Raw genomic sequence first — 19,287 nt, forward strand, 5'->3', positions numbered from 1 at the left:
GCAGTATGTACTAGATGCTTTGCGATAATTTGGAATCTAGTTTTAAACATATGTAATTACTACGAACTAAAAAATATCTGTAATAAGTATATCCGAGCAAGAACATAGGATTTAAAAAAAATTTCTGTTATGCTCTTAGAATGATGTCAAAATAACGAGAACCGAAATTTAGAACAATGTACAGTGGTATCAGTGGAAACTGCTAATTACCATATCTTTAACAATGCTTCATATTTTTATTATTCTGTGGCATAATAATGTGGTATTCAAGAATCAATTCTTTTTTCCTTAAATAAGTAAATCTATAAATTTATGAATTATCAATCCCAATATGCAGAACAGGTCTCTGAGAGACAACACATACACTCAATATTTTTCTTTATTGACATGTCACAAGTTTTTCTGTTTATAATATAAACATGCTATTCTCTTACATCAGTTTTTATCTTCAATGACATATGAAAGATCCAAAATCAAATTGGCAGTCTCCACAGCCACCTGTAGGCCACTAAGCTTTGCAGTAAAACAGTCCAAGGTCAGGTTGCTGGCTGAGCCTGTGGCTTCACATGGAAGGCAGGTTTGAGGCACAAAAGGAAGACGAGTACTCCTTAAGAAGGACCAGCTAAGTTCTTCCTGGCTGCTGTAGAGTCCACAGCCACATCTTGAAAGCAAATCCGGCCAGTTCACAACAGAGGGAGAATCAGCCTGAACTGACCAAAAGTGTCCATACTTCCCGTCAGTGAGAATTTCACCTCCGTCATGTTCTAAAGAGCCAGCGAGAGATTCGAGTGCGCTGCAGAATGCTTCAGTGATCAGCTGGAGTTCTGTCTGGGTACACCCGTCATCTCTAAGAATGCCTTCTGGCTTGCTACGTGTCTAAAGAGTAACAAAACCATTGAAAACACAGAACAGAGCAATTAATATGACAAAAATGTTTCTGAAAAATACTTGATCAAACCCTTATTCATACAGTACTTAGGGGTTTGGCACAAGGCTAAAGGGCATGGATGGGCCAGCTGGTCAGGCTAATCCCTTAACCTGGTTGTTGTAGTAAAAATGCTCGCTACCAGTCATGTTATCAGAATGAACGACTCAGAATAAACCCCACCATCAACTTATTCTGAAGGACTGCCCAGTACTGCCTCCTTAATACATGAAGGACAAGGTATAATATGTGAATCACAGGCTTCTGTACATCTGGGAGGAACCTCCGGAAGACTAATGTCCCAGATGAAGTACTTATTTTTGCTTGGCAAATGTTTGAGATTTGTTTAAAATGCGAATACATGTATTATTATTAAGACAAAAACCATTTAAGCACGTGCCATTTTCACATTAATGTTTAAAAAATAACTATTCTTCTCTTTAAATTAATGACAAGGTTATACAACTTTGAACTGCTTCTTTTCCACCATTCTAAAAAGTTTATCCTAGAAATTTCATGATAGAAAAAGTAATATATTAGCAAACTCATACTTGAATGATAGTTAAAAACCCATATCCTAACTACTTAAAAACAGTGACCACTTTTTTCTTTTGCCCAGGAGGTTGGAACCAGATGAGATCATCTCTGTGGCGTATTCTTTCCCCATATTTTCAGTGCCATACTGTTTCTTTAAAATCCTACTCAAAACACCTTCCTTCTCCAAAAGACTTATTCTAGTTTACTCAGTCCCATTTGCAGACCATGTTATTGTCCATTCAGCATCAATAGATTGGCAATGGTTTTGTTTTTCATAATGTAAATTCCAATAACTTTTCATGAATGGGCTTTATCCTCAAACAGATTTTAAATTATTTGGGGAAGCAGGGCAAGGCATGTCTATGAAAAACGTTTACACCCAATCCCAGGCATCCCAGGGAGCTCTGCACTCCTGACTAACCAAAGAGTCAACTGCAAATACTTGGAAAACACATACATTTTTGTATCCATTTTCAAACAGAGTAGGTCAGTGTTAATGAAATAATTAATAAGAACTACAATGCACTAAATTTACTGTCAGGAAATGGAGTTTCATAGATTAATAAAACAATTCTATTTAATAGAATCAATATATCATAAATGAATACCAATTTAAAAATTATAATAGTCTAATAATTAGCACACTTTAATAAATGAAATTAAGTTTTTTCTTGAAGATCCAGAGGGTACTGAAGTATTCTATAGAATCTCAACACTTTCATCATGAATATCAATTATTACTGTACCACAGCACTTGAGATCTCTAAGATGACAGCTCCCATTAACAGAATGCTCATTTCAACAGGCAGTAGAGACAACACTCAAAGAATGTGATCACCTGCTAAAAGGTTGGATTAATAATCATTGTGATAAAGATATTACCTTATATTTGCAAGTGTTATTTTCCTCAAGTGTTCTCAAATACAATATTTGATTTCAAGACTACAGAGAAATTAAGCATTAAAGGTTCCAGAGTATTATGATTTAGCTTATTATCTCATAAAATGAATGTTGCTGAGAATTCAGATAATTTAAGAAGGACTATCTAACCTACCTTGTGTCTGATATATGCCGCCAAATGAGTTTCAGTACAGCCACCTCCTAATAAAACACATGGTTCCTTGATTGTTAACTGCAAAGCATGCAGTGCTGTTTGACACGTGAGCTAAAAAAGAAACGAATCACCAGTATCTGACACTGACATCAGAAACACAAAGAAATATAACCACGTTTTCAAGGCAACTTAGAGAGTGGTCTCAAAGAGCCGGATTTTAATTGCAGAAGAACAAAACTGGTGTCACTAAGGTTGTCATGTGATGAGTACATTTTGGAATAATAAAGATGAAATAATAAAGAGATGAAAGAGGGGCTTCCCTGGTGGCGCAGTGGTTGCGCGTCCGCCTGCCGATGCAGGGGAACCGGGTTCGCGCCCCGGTCTGGGAGGACCCCGCGTGCCGCGGAGCGGCTGGGCCCGTGAGCCGTGGCCGCTGGGCCTGCGCGTCCGGAGCCTGTGCCCCGCAACGGGAGAGGCCACAACAGAGGGAGGCCCGCATACCACAAAAAAAAAAAAAAAAAAAAGAGATGAAAGAAAATACTTTAGCCAGATGTTTGTTTTCAAGGTCTGGATTAATATCCTCTTTCATATACATTTAGCTCTTCAAATTGAGATTCACAAACACAATAACTGGATCAGCAAGGTATGCAAATATTTCTACCAAAAAAATATTTCAGTCTAAATAACTTAGCTGTATAAATGCTACAGAATTAATTTCAAGTTGCTAGGGAAATGATCCAACCAAGCAGTAACAAAAACACACAGACCTTGAATATTCACCAAGGATAGATCCTTGAGCATGCATTCTTCAAGTCTGTGACCAATGCCGTAGGGCATCGCTTCCATTGTATAAAAGCTGCATGTGTTATTGCTGTTCGTGGACAACATGCTGTTAAGAGGTGGATGATGGGTATAACTGGGGAACCTACTGCTAAGTGAATTATTCATACACATTAGCATCAACAAGTACACAATTCAGGTTAATTTCTTAAGAAAAGTACCCATCAAGGACTTTCAGATTGCTTGTAAAATACTAGAAATAATAAGAGGCAACATGCCAAGTTTCTGTAGTATCACAGGCAATTCAATCAGCTTGCTTGTAATTTTAATTCTCACATTTTTGTTGTTTTTGCTTTCTATACAACCTAGGGAAGTTATGAAGGAAAAAAAAAGCATAGCTCACCGATGTGAAAAAAAATTATAGCACTTGTCTGAGTGATTATTTAATCCCTGCCTCAGCCCCTAGACGTGGAATTCAAAGTTTATTACTTACCTTCAGTTCATCCCAGGCTGTGTCATTTCTGTTGCAGAGAAGCAAGCTGCAGACAGTTGCTTCATTAGGAATAAGATGAAAAAAGTGTTTGAGGCCAAATTTTGCAGTGCACAAACCTTTCACACTTCCATAACTACTGGGAGAGATTGAGTCCAAGGAACCAATAGGCCTCGTTCCTATTTTTCAAAAAAAGTTTATAAAACACAAAATGGATGAGTAAAGATGGAGCATACAATCATTTACAATTATAATATTTATTCCTAGCCAATATAAAAGTCCCACAAGCATATCATTTAAGATATGAAATATAGGATAAAGAAATGATACATCTTCTTAAACCTATGAAATAAGTAGTATTCTGTCATTAAAATCATATGCAAATAAAGTAGAGGTTCTTTTGGTTTACAGACTTCTTTGAACATGTTAGAAGCTATTTTGTACTCTCCAGAAAAAGACACACACAATTTTGCATACATTTTCAGGAAGTCCAGGAACCCTGGAAGCCCGTGCAGGGATCAGAGACCCCAAATTAACAACCCCACTAATCTGGAATGAGGATGAAGTGAGGAGACAGGCCATTTTTTAAAGGTGTTATGATTTTTACCTTAAAACACACAAATTAAGCTATGCAAATAGCTGTGTAGTTGAATTCTTTTGGGGCTCCATTTAGTGAACATATAGGAATTTTTTTCTTTTTGCCTAACAACTGTTTGCATGTAAACAACTACCTAAATTATGCCAAAATAAAGTACGTGACATTCTTATTTCATTTTGTTATTCTTTGATTATATTTTGCCCTCCTTCCTGTACAGGTAAAATAGTAAAATTTTACAAAACATAAATTAATAAAAATATAAATAAATGAGAAGTTAAGATGACTTAAAGGTTTCTAAAAATCTCTAAATGTAGTAGTTATGTAAGAAACGGCACAAACCTTCTTCTATAAGGAGTAACAATACTAGTTTAAAGTTTTAAGATTAAAACTGCAACTCTTAGCAATGTACCTTCTTGGGCCAGTTTCCTCTTTGAAACTAATGGGATTAAAATAATTATGTCTAAAAATACTTGCAGCTCAAAAATTTTGTAAAAACCCAGAAAATAATCATGAACAATTTCACTTCTTTGAATACTTTCTTCTTTACTTCTGAAGTCTCAAAGAATAAGGAATACTTGAGGGATCTAAAATTTAAGGAAAAAAACACAAAACTCTACATCTTGTATAATTTCAAGGGTGGAACCAACAGAGAATTTGTAAGGAGAGGATCCCCTTTCCTGCTGATTATCCTCTGATGTGGAGCAAGTCATTTAACTCTTCTGGGTGGGCTTTCCCAGAATGGGGATAATCATGTCTATTTCACAAATAAATCAAACCAAATGTTAAAAATGCTCTGTAAGCTATGACAAGCTTCATACCCACCAGTCAACCAAGCACAATAATCCCATTACTTAACCTAGATCATCAGTAAAGAGGAATTTTCTTTGAAGGGGGAGAAAGGAGGTAATGTTAATCTAGATACACCAGAGAAGATGGATTAGGTCCCAAACATACTTCACCTGTTATTAGTTTACCGGAACCATTGGCCTGGTATAGTTTTTTCCCCCTTTTCCCTGTGTCTCAAAAAGTTTCTGCTTCCGAGATCCAAGACTGCAGCCCTGGCTTTGCGTAACGTTATACATACATAATTTGGGGATGTTATACATACATAATTTGGGGAAGCAGGGCAGGGCATGTCTATAAAAAACATTTACTCTCCCCAATCCCACTGGCAGCTCTGCAATCTCTTGATAACACTTGATAACACTCCAAAGAATCAACTGCAAATACTTGGAAAACACATAACTTTTCATATCCATTTTCAAATAAAATAGGTCAGTTCATGTTCACCATGTTCTAGTTACAAGTGGGATAAATATCAATTGTGGGCTGGTGTGGAAACTCAGTGCCCACTTATAATATTGTTTCTATGGAAAAATGCTTCAGTTTAAAAACTGACTACATAATCTATAATACTCAATATTCACAACTGGAAATCACCTGACTCATGAAAAGCCAGTAAATATTAAGCATATGGGTCTGACCCACAATATTAACAATGAGTTCCAAAGAACGATTTACGTTATTTCTTAACAATTTCCACTCTAACGATCATTTGACAGTCTTACAGAGGCAGGGCAATAGCCCAGAGATCTTAGGGATTCAGTACTGGCACTCATCCTTCTCCTTTTCGATGATTTATAATAAGACTAAAAATAGTCAACTTTAACAGTTTTAACAAAAGTTTTTAGACTTACTTTTAAGTCTAATAACTTACGAATTGAAACTGATCCGAATGAAATGATTGTCTTTCTGATAGGCTGTCAATGCAGTTAGAGATATTGAAAAGTGACTCAATTCAGGAACTTTTCAGCCTGTCATTTCTCTTTGGCTCTAGCAGGTGACTACCAACCTTCTATTTGCTTCTTTTTGCTGAGTTTGTGAAATACGGTGAATTTCTTGCCTGTTATAATTCTGTATGTTAATAAACATATTATTTTTAATTCAACAAACATTTTAGAACCCCTACTGTGGACCAGGCTTGTTGTAAGCACTGAAAGTAAAAGATGATCCCAACTCTCAAGGAGCCTAGCTGGAAATATTTGGGATATTGGGATATTGAAAGCTAGCCTGTGGGCACACACACACACACACCACCCCCCCCTAATTAGGAACCACCATTTAGGCAGAAGTACAGTTGTTTGTTGGAGTTAGATAAAAGTGAATATTCTAGTTGCAAAACTACCTTCTGAATACAATGTGACTTAAGAGCTTTGTAAAACTTAAGTAGATGAATTTTGTTTAAAGTATGAAAGCCTTTATGTGATTATGAAAATGTTAGATTTCTCAATAATCTGTAAAATGTTTGGGGGTTAATAGTTTTAGATTATGACAGACTCTGCAGTACATTTTGGTGCTGGAAAATACCTAGAAAATAGTCCTCATCACTCAATTTTTAGTAAGTGAACAATGCAGGATCTTTTTCAGAAACAACCTTTGCTGCCAGAAATGATACACACACACTGTGAGGTTGGCGGCTTCTCAAATTGTTCAAGATGTTAACAGTGACACACACCAAGCCTATCTTTGCTCAAAAGAAGTGTGATTTATTAACCATAAGGGGCAAAAGCTGAGAGTGCTTTTTACCTGTCACTTTACTCAGGGGTTCCATCACAGCCACTCCAACTCTGTCTACAGCAATAACATGATGCGTTCTGAGAAACTGCTTCAAAGATGGGTGTATAACTTTTTGGCACAAGACAAGATCTACGTGATCACTAACTAGCTGCCTTCCTAGGTTAAGCAACTGGTCCAGGACTGCATTTTCAAGAGAAACTCCGTAACTCACCACCACATTTCCTTCTCCAGTATCAGAAAGGTCTCCAGATAAAGACACACAAAAGAGTGCCACCTTGAAGGAATCTGATTTTTTGATAGGTAATATCTTCATCAATTGAACTTCTGATATTTCAATAAGTATTCCAGGTAACACAGTAGAATCTATAACTCTTTGATGTTTTAAAGGGACAATTATACTCTTTCCTAAAATGATGTGGTCTTGGGCATTTTCTGGAATTATAAGCAGAAAGGCTCTCAGAATCAAAGTACTGATATGGTTGATTTCCTTTGTGGTGAGCATACAGGCAGGTTTACTTGTTAAAATACTGCGCACCAAACAGAGGAGGATCTGAGTGCTACTAAAGTTGACTGGGATTCGACAACCACAGGCCTCGGATTTTAGGTAACTGGTGCAGAGGCTCAAAAGCTGCTTATTTAACTTAATGACAGTGGTGGGTGCCAAACCTATTCTCTGAACATTTTCAACTAAGTTGCAGCAAAGAATGGCTGTGAATAAGCCGCCGTCACTGAAGCAGGACACGTGATTCTGCACAGAAGTCGTCAGTATCTTTAAAATGGGATGGGTGACTGGCAGGTTGGCGAGGAGGGCTGCCGACTGGGACGTTGTGCACACAGAGCCCCCCAGGCCGTTGTGCAGCTGCTTCAGCCTGCCTGCCGGGCCATAGCAGGATGTGACGATGCCTTTCAAGACAGAGAGGGTGGCCCTCACTCGTTCGCTTGTCAGTGGTTCACTTCTACAGAATGAGGGCTTTTTAGCTTCTAAACGAGACATCTTACTTCAGGTGGTAATTTGTGAAGACAGCTTTTATTTTGTTAACCAGAGTTTTCTATTTATTGTATTGTGGTGGGTTTCAACATTTAACAAGATTATCCTTCAGGAATGAAAGGCCGAATATACAGCGTTGTGGCTATAAAATTAAATACTTAGCTCCATGCTTACAATGCTAATCGGCATGTAATGGTGTAATGACATATTAGTAATTCCAAATATTTATTTTAGTTCATTATTCAAACTCTTTTGTTTGCCTTCAGGCTGAGACTTTACAGATTGTTTTGCAGCTCTCTGTATAAAATATGTTCCGAGATGGATGCCTGTGAAGGAAATCCCAGCTACAAGAAGCCAGTTCTTTCTGATCCAATTGCTATTTTTCATTTCTTCTTTCAAACTGAAGCTCAGAGTCAAAGCTGCTTCTTTCTATAAGAAATAAAAATAAAACATTTTAGAGAAATAATTCCAAAACATTTAATAGATTGCAGTTTAGTAATTACTTTTAATGCTCTGCTCCTTCTTTAGAAAAAGGAACTACCCACTGGCGCAAACCCCACAAAATGAGAAATGTAAATCAACTTAGACTAAACATTCATTTCTTTATTCTTCAATGAATCCCTACAAGAAAAAGTACTGATATTTTAATAATTTTGGAATGCAGAGTAACACAGCTAGAAAGCTTACAGTACAGTTTTTCAAATATGATATGCTTCTAGAAGACAAATGTCATGTGAAACTCAGAATTTGGTCTCTTGAGTCCCAAATGTTTTTATTCTCTTACATCAAGATCTAGTGTTGTTTCTTCTCTAACTTTCGTTTGCTTGGAAACCTTAGGTGTGAATACAAGTGCATTTATATCAAATCCTGCTTATAAATAATTATGAAAATGAGATAACCGTTAGGATTCCTAATACAGACACTCTCTAATGTACAGTCTACATCTAGCTAGACAAATCTACACAACACATTTACCAAAGAATAAACCATGTTTTAATTTTAAATATTTGGCTAAATTCAGAGCAGTTTTCTGTAGTTTTACCCGATCAATCAATGATTTTCAGTTTTGATGTACTATATCTAACCATCCCCCAAATTTTGGCTAATGACAATAAATACAAAAGCCAGGGAATGGGGGCTTCCCTGGTGGCGCAGTGGTTGAGAGTCCGCCTGCCGATGCAGGGGACACGGGTTCGTGCCCCGGTCCGGGAAGATCCCACATGCCGCGGAGCGGCTGGGCCCGTGAGCCATGGCCGCTGGGCCTGCGCGTCCGGAGCCTGTGCTCCGCAACGGGAGAGGCCACAGCAGAGGGAGGCCCGCGTACCACAAAAAAAAAAAAAAAAAAAAAAGCCAGGGAATGTGCTGGATGACAAGGAGAAAAATAGGATCTGATTTGCAATGTGATCTCAGAGAGTGTAAGTAATATAAAATGCTATCATTTACCAAGTGTGCTAACGCTTGTACTAGTTTCCTTAATGAGGTTGGAAGAAGTGTGCCTGAGGCATAAAATTCTGATACTATAATAATATGTGGAAAGGATAAAAATCTCAGGTCATAGACCTTATCTGTTGAGGCTTGGTGCTTTGAAGGTAAAGGTTCAGCCAATTATTAGTTATTTTCAGGAATATGCTAACCACGCTAACCACTGGACAGTGTTTAGCACAAATAAAACTAATTAAACTACTCAGACTATAGTACTACCCAGAGCTGTCTATGGCACAGTACGATACAGACCAAAAAGGTGATTTGAAGATGTGCAAAGAAGATGTGAAGAGAACAAGGGAATGCTATGCAAAGTGTTCTTTTGGTTACCACTCCTCCCAATTTAGTTAAAGGGCTGTAACCATGGCAACTGGGCCCAAATAAAATGAAAGCAATGATGGCCAGCTTTCTCCCTGCAATGATAAAGCTATAGTCATCTCTTTTTATAGCACGAGGAGGAAGAAAAGTTTGTGTTCATCTTATGCAAGGAACAACAAAGGTACTTAAATATTATTTCAAAGGTTATTTTAGATTTGGCAAACTCTGTGAAATACATTTAAATGAAAGCTTGGTGAAGTGACTTCCATACATAAATTTGCACGTTACAACACACACACACACACACACCACAAATCATAACGGAGACTGTGATTAATAAAGTGATTTCTCTAGTTACTTTTCAATACATAATAGTGACATGTGACTTTTCAAAAGTAGAATGCCAAATTGGCACCTCTAACAGTCTTGTGGTAGTGAGACCAGTAACCACATCTTTTGGCTAATATCTCTATAAAATGGGAAAAGGAAGAGAGTGTTGGTGACTCCCAAATCTTTTTTAGGATGTCAAAACTTGCTGACTTCTGGTCCTATGTCTAGATCTAGACAAAATAAGGTACAATTGAAAAAAAAGAAACGAAACACAGGGCTGGCTTATAGCATAGGTTTGGAAGTATCAGTCAGTTCAGCTATTTCTTTCTTCCTAACAATGTGACCCATTATTCCAAAAGTTACCATCACAAGAATGGCCCTATTCCTGGATGCACTGGCCTGGCAGATGGGCTTTTTGCAGTGATGGATAACAATTAAATAATACTAAAACCTACATGACTATATTCTAAATTCAGAGCTATAAAATATGATTTAAAGAAATATAAACACGTAAAATTTTTTCCTAAAAGGAATCAGGGCTCTTTGGAGAAGTGGCTGATTCTAGGTCTGAGGCAAGAAATAAACTAGATGAGCTGGGGGCTTTTTTCTGCCAAAAAGTAATAATGTTATTAAAGATCACTTGGATCACATCAAAGGGCACAGGAAAAAAAAAAAACGACACAGGAGTCAACTTGGAGGGAATCTAAGATGGGACAATTTAAGCATTAAAAAGAATACTGACAGTAATAAACTGAGATAATTCAAATTTATTATAAAAACGGATAAAGGGAAATAAACCATATACCTTGCTTTTCCTGTATAAATGCATTTTGAGGGGTAACTGAATAGTTGAGGCAAAGCTGGTCCAGCTAATAAATGGAGAAGAAACGATAGCATTTCAGCAGCATAATTTTGCAACACCTAATGAAGTAATGGACTACACCATCATAGTGGTTGGCAAATTATAGCCCATAGACCATATCCAGCCCACTGCCTATTCTGTAAATAGTTTATTGGCTCACACTCATGTATTGTGTATGAATGCTTTTGTGCTAGAACTGAAAGTTAAATAGTAAGTTACCATTAATGTTTTCAGTGTGATAATATAATTGTGGTTGTATGTGTTTATCCTCACTGTTAAAGATACATACCAAAACCTGAGACTTGCTTAAAAATATTCCAGCAATAAAAAAAAAGGGAGGGGATAGATAAAAAGAGATTGGTAAAATGTTGATAATTGTTAAAGTTGGGGGATGGATACTATAAGTTGAATATACTATTCCCTCTCTATTTGGGGTTTGTTTGCAACTTTCCATAATAAAAGTAAAAATTTTTTACAATAACGGACAGATACAGCACATTCTTTTGACGTACTTCAACCACTAGGACATAATTACTCACCTGAAGGTCAAAATGGTATATTAAAATAGAAAATGTTCCACAATTGTAGGGTCACAGTTCTCCATCCGGGGCCAAATGAGTTTCATAATTCATTATTTCTTGGATTTTAGAAATACAATATAGTGTATATTATAACACCCATAATCAAAATAATATGGTGTTTAACACCCGGAATCAATATAATCATAATATAGTATAACACTCATAATCAAATACAACAATATTTCTGCAATGAAACTAAATATTCATATTAAGTGGAATAAAGATTAAATTGCCTCATGTCAGTTAAGATCAACTAGCTAAGGAGTTATGACAAAACCTTTAAGATTTTAGAACTTTCTGGATTTGGGAATTATTGATAGGGGTCTATAGACCTGAATTATATTACTATATGCTCTTATTTCAGTGACTCTGAAAAGTAACAAATTACTTTGAAGCTAAAATATTAGTCATTCTTTGGTAGCCATGGGGGATTCGTTCCAGGATCCCCCCTCGGATACCAAAATCTGCAGATGCTCAAGTCCCTTATATAAAATGGGGAAGTATTTGCATATAACATAGGCATATCCTCCCAGATACTTTAAATCATCTGTAAATTACTTATAATACTGAATACAATGGAAATGCTATGTAAGTAGTTGCTTTTTGAAACTTTCTGGAATTATTTTAAAAAATATTTTTGGTACGTGGTTCACTGAACCTGTGGATTTGGAGCCTATGGGTATGGAGGGCTGACTGTACATATTAAGGAATAAATACAATTAGTTTTATTTATCTTGGAAAAATCAGAGAACAATAATAAGGAAAAGAACCTTTTGCAAGTTACAGATTTGTAAGTGCGGCATGGATTTATGGCGGGGGAAAAACTGCTCCTTTGGACACAATTATGATCCTGGTGACACTGCTAGTGAAAAGGGCAGGACAAGTAATGGACTGACTGTCCTTTCAGGCAAGGGTCAAAGCTTTCTGTGGAACCAACTTTTCTAGAAGCAACTGTAGGATAATATTTTGCCACTGGTTCATAATAAAAACAACAGGTTAACTCACCAACTTAGGCTTTTATTGCCAGAGTCCTATACTTTCTTAAAGATTATGTTTCCCATTGTTGGAACATGCCATTTGTTGACCACGTTAAATCAAACTCACCTGAAGCTCTCAAGTCTGCTATTTCCCTGGGATGTGGCTCTTCTCAGGACTTGTGAGTGCCAGACTGTCTGGCTCAGGAAGGTCATCCTTATTAGGAATTTGGAAGACAGGGCTGCTTTTGATCCTGTGCCACCCCAAATGTATGAGCCCAACTAGAGGTACCATAACAACCAGAACTTTATAGTCTCTCCAGAACTTCTGAAAGCTCATAGTGCTTCAGCATTAATGCACCTAAGAAAAGGCCAACAGTTAAAAGGAACAAAATTAAAAAAACCCTCAAATTACATCTATATATACCACCACAAGCAGAATATTGCACTCTAATAAAAGCTGCCTGTTAAAAGTTTTTAGTTACAATACATTGCAATGTTAATGAACAAAAAGAGACGTTGTAGACTTAAAGGGATGGCAGGAAATCAGGCTTGGGAAACTTATAGAGCAATACTAAATGTTTAGTCAGCAACTGTAAAGGAGCAACATTACCTGCTGGGAAAGCCACTGGAATCTTTGGAAACACTCAGGCATCAAAATCGTTTTCTTCAGCGGTCCCCAACCTTTTTGGCACCAGGGACCAGTTTCATGGAAGACAATTTTTCCACGATGGGGGGTGGGGTGGAGGGGTAGATGGTTCAGGAGGTAGTGCGAGCAATGGGGAGCGGCAGGTGAAGCTTCGCTCACTAGCCCGCCACTCACCTCCTGCTGTGCGGCCCGGTTCCTAACAGGCCCGGACCAGTACTGGTCCACGGCCTGGGGGTTGGGGATCCTTGGTTTTCTTTATATAATTAATTATACTTTCTCGGAACCACGATGAAGTTAGATTTTTAAAAATATATATTTAGTCACAATTTTTACAGAAGAATCAAATGGCAATCCTTAAATATGCAGTAAGAATTCAGATTCTGCATTCTGACAGGATGTGAGTGATGATGTTTCAACTGAGATTGAGTCATGCATGGATTCCAATTGTAGCAAGAGACTTTTGGTTTGGACTCTATGAATCAATGCCATTTCCACATTTATGTGCTGAACCACTGCATTTTAGAGTGTTTACCCTTATCGCTAATAACTATACCCTGCAGGGTTTACTGTCAATCCAGTTTACATGAAGAAATTGGGGCCAGTAACTTGCCTGGAGTTTCAAAGCTCAGTAGTATTGAGAACAGTCTTTTTGCTCTATCTTTGATTTGGAAAGCATGGAGTGTAGCCCAGGAAGTCTGTTTCTGATGATCCGCTGGGTTTGGGAACTTGAGTCCGTACAACTGGACTCCTTATACTTTTTCACTTAAGGGCACTCACTAGGCTTTAGTGATAAGCTTATAGACTTGTGATGCTATGAATGGACCTGCTCTCCAAGTTCCTTTCTGGGCACAGGACAGTAAGGACTGCTCCTTCATCTACGGGATAAACTAAGAATTAGGTTCAATTGCATGTATATGAGTTTCAGTATCAATAAGATTTCTTACAGTAATTTTGTGTGAATGTCTTTAGAAAAATGCCTGAACAGAATTTTCACTTATTCCTTCCCTTTTAAATCAAGATTAATATACAGGACTAATGAGCTAAATACCTAAATTGTCTCTGTGTTCTGTATATACATATTAGAAAAACAGAAGGCTTAGAGTTATGCCTATGTACATATATTACTCCCAGCATTAGAAACCATTTCTCATTGAGGTCCAAATTAACATTTAATAAGGACTTTGTTGCTAAGCTTAAACAAATTACTAGATGGAAAAAACATAGTCTACTTTGTAACTCCAAGTATTTTATGCCTTTTTCTTTTCTAAAGTGCTTTGGCATCCTATACACTTCTTGCAGCCTTTAGAGACCACACCTTTTATTGACATGCTCATGTTCTATCTTCGGAAAAAGTCAATCACAAATAACTGTATCATGATTACATTTCCTTGCGAAGCCCACTGTGCAAAAGCCTTTGGGACATTTGAGATTCGAGGAAACAATAAAGCCACTGGGGGAGGCACCGGGTGACTCGGAGTAAGTAATGAGGGAAGAACTACAGTAAGGGTTACTTCCTAGATGGAAGGACGGACTGAGGGTGCACCAAAGTCAACTGGCTTGTGTTGACTGATAGGTGGCATTTTTGTCCACAAAATACCTTGAATTAAAGGTTTAGAAGATACTGTCCTTCACATCCAGTCTCAATACCTAAGGTGAGTTTAACACCTCCAACTCTGTCCCTCTCAACACGAGCTTATCAAGTCACAGTACTTGTCACAGATGGCATCTCTGCTCTTCACTGTTTACTTCTCATGATCACTAACATATCATCACTCATTATTTGTTACTTTTTCCTGAGTTGCAAACTTTTAGGAAAACAGCTTACAGAAAAGAGTCATTTGGATCAAAGGATATAATAATAAAGTTGACATAAGTAACTCAATAATTAAAATTCAGAACAAATTAAAGTACAAGCTATAACAGCAATGTCTGGAAAGTGTGGTACTATTCCCTCCATGTAGGTCACAGGATGAAATGTGATGTATTGAGAACCTTCCTCAGATTAGGATCAAGTTAGCTCCCTGTACTCAATACATCTTTGGGTAATCCCTGGGTTAAGGACAAAGGAGGGCGCTCCATTTTATTTATGTTGTGTTTAACAGACTATTATTCTTTTCCACTAGAATAACTTAGGGATCTATGCATCTTTTTGTAGATTTAGGTTTAGTTAAACCTGGGAATTAGTATCTATTTTGGCTGAAAACTCGTATTTGCCAAATTACCACTGAGGCCCAGTAACAGTATTTCCTGGTTAGTAACTGATGTGGACTGATTTAATGATTAATTGCTGTAATATCTGCTCAACACCTACATGCTCCCATTTCCTCAAATTCTCCATATCTCACACATTGATTTGGCTAATGGGGGTGAGAGAGCAGGTAACTATTTTCTGGTGATTATCCTGTTGTCCTTTGAGAGGCTTGGAAAATGATTAGGATCAGGATGACAGGGCTTTTTACTTTACAAAGTACTTTCACAGTCTTCACATTTAAATCCACATAAAAACACTGAGTATCACACCATCTGCATGATAGACCATCTCCACCAAGCAAAATGGACTATTTTTAAATGGCAGAGTAACCTTCACCTACTTCATTTCACTTAATAGCTTTCCAGCATTTTACATGTATTCTGTTGCTTAAATAACCCATATTCTAGGGCCAGACAAGTTAGACTTCACTAAATAAGGCTCATTGTTAGTTGTAAGAAGAAGACAACAAACTAGTTAGTGAAATGATGCATTCCTTATATTCTTCATATCTTCTTGTGGAGCTTTTAAATACAGTCCATATATTTTGGGGATAAAATTTTGATTTAACCCATTTTTTTCTTCTAAAGTCTTTTCATGGGCTTTTTTTCCAAAATGAAAATCAGCATTACTGCCGTTTTCTAAACAATATAATATTGTCTTACTTTTTTAAGTTAGAAAATACAGATATATGATAAAGAAAGCTAAAAATATCTGTAATCATTTTGGTTTTCACAAAAATGTGATTAGAATATACGTGCTGTTTTGTAATCTTTTCTTCCCGCAAGAATACAAATCTTCATTATGATTTTCAGTGGCTGTATAGCTTTTGATTTATGGCAATACCCTAATTTGACAGATCGCTGACTGATAGAAATTTGAGATTTTTTTCAGTGCTTTATTGCTAAACATGCTAAGAATAATAAGTATTCTTGTAAATTCTCCAGAGCCCATGCTCACAGCTGCTACATGCTGCTTCAAAGGATGATACAAAGTCTTACTAGAATTCCTAACAATTAACTCATTTTTCAAATGAACTTACAAGAAGGTTTTTAAAACCTTGACTTTTACAAAGGTTCACAGTGCTGAACAGCAGAGAGACACGGAGCTCCAACTTGGGGGATGAAAAACAAAGCTAGATACAGCTTATCTTAAAATGGTCCTTCACCCAAAACATTTGGCAACAAGTTATTCCAAGTGGTATGGAACTATTTTATGGACTCGAGAGATTCCTGAGTCTGAAACAAAAATTTCTCAAGAATATGCTCAACATGATCAGATTTGTTGGGCAATAAGAGGATGGTTTCTAAAATAAGTTAGTGCTTGTTGTTCATTCACTGAGCCTTTCAAGTTTGCTTGGAGTAAAGCAGCAACAGAAATAACAGGAGGAAGACTTCTTCCCTCTCCTTACCCTCCTTCAGTCTACCTGCCACTGCCCTTATCTTTCCTGAATCTTATTTAAACACACTCCTAAAAAAAACAAATACACAAAACCAGAAGGTATGGAACTCTTTTGATGGAGGAAACCTAGAGAAAGGAAATGAGATTAGTAAATTTTACATTAAGTAAAACAGAAAGTAGATGTTTATGGTTTTATCCATTGAAATGCCTTTTGTTTAGAAAATGTTTAGAGGCCATCAACACAGATTACACTTTCTTATACTCTTCTTTCAAAAATGTATACTTTGCATTATTCAAAAGGTTTCATATTTTTTCTTGTTTTGTTTTCATAGCAATTTTATGAGACCACTTTATACATGAGGAAATTCTAAATGATTGATTCCAAAATTACTGACAGTTACTTGTGGCACTCATCTTAGATTCTGGAGTCCTAAAAGTCTTGGTTGGTATTCTTAACAGCAATTTTCAAAAATCAAGAATTAGTATCCCAGCTTTGGCAATAAGAGTCAATCAAAATTTCCAGTCCATGATGATGGACGAGAACATTCTGGGTGCATGGTGCACACCTGTGAGGGTCACTGAAGGCAAGTACCCTGGTGCATTACACCTGGCGTGTTTTTCTTCTCATGTCAGGTACACTGGAGGTTAACAGGTCTTGTGCCACTTGGTCCAAAATGAGAGGGCAAAAAAGCCTATATCCTCCAAAAACACACCCATGATCTACTAATGGTTGAGATTAGTGGGGCTAATTTTAGTTCAGTTTTTTTAGCTTAGTTCTTAGTATGGAATGAATAGCGAGAAATTAATGAACAGAATGGAGAAAAGCTTGCTGTATCTCTGCCTCATTAAAATATCGTCATCTTTTTGAGTGCATATAAAGGCCAAGAAAGGAAAACACTGAGAGATATGCTTCAGACCACAAATACTCTTTAAATTTAAGGCACTAATGTGTCTAGAACAGCAACTTTCCCTCCCCTCAATTTGTATTACAGAGATTACTAGCTCTTCAATTCCTACCATTAAGGCCTCTGACAGGCTTATACATTCCAAGCCAAAGGAGGGTTTCTTGGTGCTAGAACTGGTCAGTAAGGTGAAGGTCAAAGAAGGGCAAAAAAGCAGTTAAGCTCCCTAGAAAATCCTAAACAACCTGGCTCTGGCTATCAGATTACTCTTTCCATGGAGCATCAGGTCAATTAAAACCACCACGTTTTGCTGCTGATTAGGCCTACAACAACCTGGTTGCAGGAAATACTCTGTGGAAGGTTCTCATTTCGCCCACTGGGCTTGCTGGACGCCATCTGCTGGTCTTTTGGACACAGTGTAAGGTAAATTCTTTACGTCTTCATTGCTGCTCTGCTTAAAGTATTTGGGAAAAAACAGTAATGTTTAAAAATTTTTAAAAAACTACTGAATGTAACTTAAACATGGAGAACGCTAAACAGAACGTTGAACAATTAATTAACCTAGCTCTTGTGACTGCAATATTCGATGAAGTTTATTGGAATTGTATAATGCCTTTTCTTTTAGCATGGCAATGTTGGTTTTAAGGATTTGTGAATTCTTCATTCCTGAGTTCCAATTACGAACCCTGAAAATAGTTCTTTTTATCCTCAATTGTTAATACAGCAGTTCACATTTTGGCAGTTTTTGTGTACACATTAGAAAGGACTGCATGTTGTCTTCAGGCCTATTCAACTGAGGGGCGTGCTAAAGAGAACAATAGCTTCCTTTTTTCTTTTTCTTTTCTAACTACATCACCTAAAATAACAGCTTTGCTGAGCTTTTCCAGTCTTGTAAAAACACAGGTACCAAAAACATTACTGTCAATTCTTGATGAACTGAATGGACTACACCTGAGTTCTAAAGTTTCCATTCTGCAAAATCCTACCCCTACCTTGACCTACAGGCAGTAGCTGGGCTGCTGACAGCACAGCCTCATCAGGAGCGGGTCAGGAGTAGGCACAGAGTACGGTGAAGGTCAAGTTATGTGTAAGCATTTTATGATCTCGGTTATCCCCCACTGTTACTGTGAATTCAATGTATTTATAAATAAATAATATACTGAAAGCATCACAAGTTTTATAGGGGAGCTTTACTAACTGTCAACAGCCTAAGATGTGAAAAGTGAGTGACTGATTAGCGACTAATGAGGAAGAGACAGTCAGCTTACTGGCAGGCTGTGGTTTATCAGAAAGGTTTGGAGAGTTGTTATGAAGTTTACAGAGTTGTCTGAGAATCTTTCCATCCCCTTTCACTGTCTTTACATCTGGCTGCCATTTGATGCCCAGATTGGTGGAGGAAGGGGACTGGGTACCATGCAGACAGCAGACTGTTCTAGATTAAGTGTGCAGCTGATTGGGCCCTTAATACTGCAGCAATGACTTTATGTTCCCCTGGTCAGCTCTGAATCCTGAAAGGGTTGGTTTCTGTCTCCATCATTTCTGAGGTTTCTATTTTACTCTCCACCTTCGTTTCTGCAGGTAACCTCCTGGC

General features: G+C 37.3%; 3 protein-coding genes across 3 annotated transcripts; all 3 read right to left on the minus strand.

Annotated features, from left to right (window-relative positions):
- Positions 1-361: 361 nt before the first annotated feature.
- MKKS (MKKS centrosomal shuttling protein) lies at positions 362-7,968 on the minus strand. The gene is made up of 4 exons (XM_007101502.4): positions 6,971-7,968; positions 3,790-3,965; positions 2,517-2,627; positions 362-876 (listed from the first exon to the last, which is right to left on the minus strand). Exons 1-4 carry the CDS (start codon positions 7,953-7,955, stop codon positions 436-438), a joined length of 1,713 nt encoding a protein of 570 aa, XP_007101564.2. The 5' UTR covers positions 7,956-7,968; the 3' UTR covers positions 362-435.
- On the minus strand, positions 7,969-8,336 carry LOC129392748 (uncharacterized). The gene has a single exon (XM_055090297.1). The coding sequence runs from the start codon at positions 8,334-8,336 to the stop codon at positions 8,175-8,177; it is 162 nt and encodes a 53-aa protein (XP_054946272.1). The 3' UTR covers positions 7,969-8,174.
- A 4,290-nt stretch (positions 8,337-12,626) lies between these two features.
- On the minus strand, positions 12,627-12,836 carry LOC129392747 (uncharacterized). Its single transcript, XM_055090296.1, has one exon. It carries the CDS (start codon positions 12,834-12,836, stop codon positions 12,645-12,647), a length of 192 nt encoding a protein of 63 aa, XP_054946271.1. The 3' UTR covers positions 12,627-12,644.
- Positions 12,837-19,287: the final 6,451 nt, after the last annotated feature.

Source organism: Physeter macrocephalus, chromosome 14, assembly GCF_002837175.3.
Source record: "Physeter macrocephalus isolate SW-GA chromosome 14, ASM283717v5, whole genome shotgun sequence".
NCBI lineage: Eukaryota > Metazoa > Chordata > Mammalia > Artiodactyla > Physeteridae > Physeter > Physeter macrocephalus.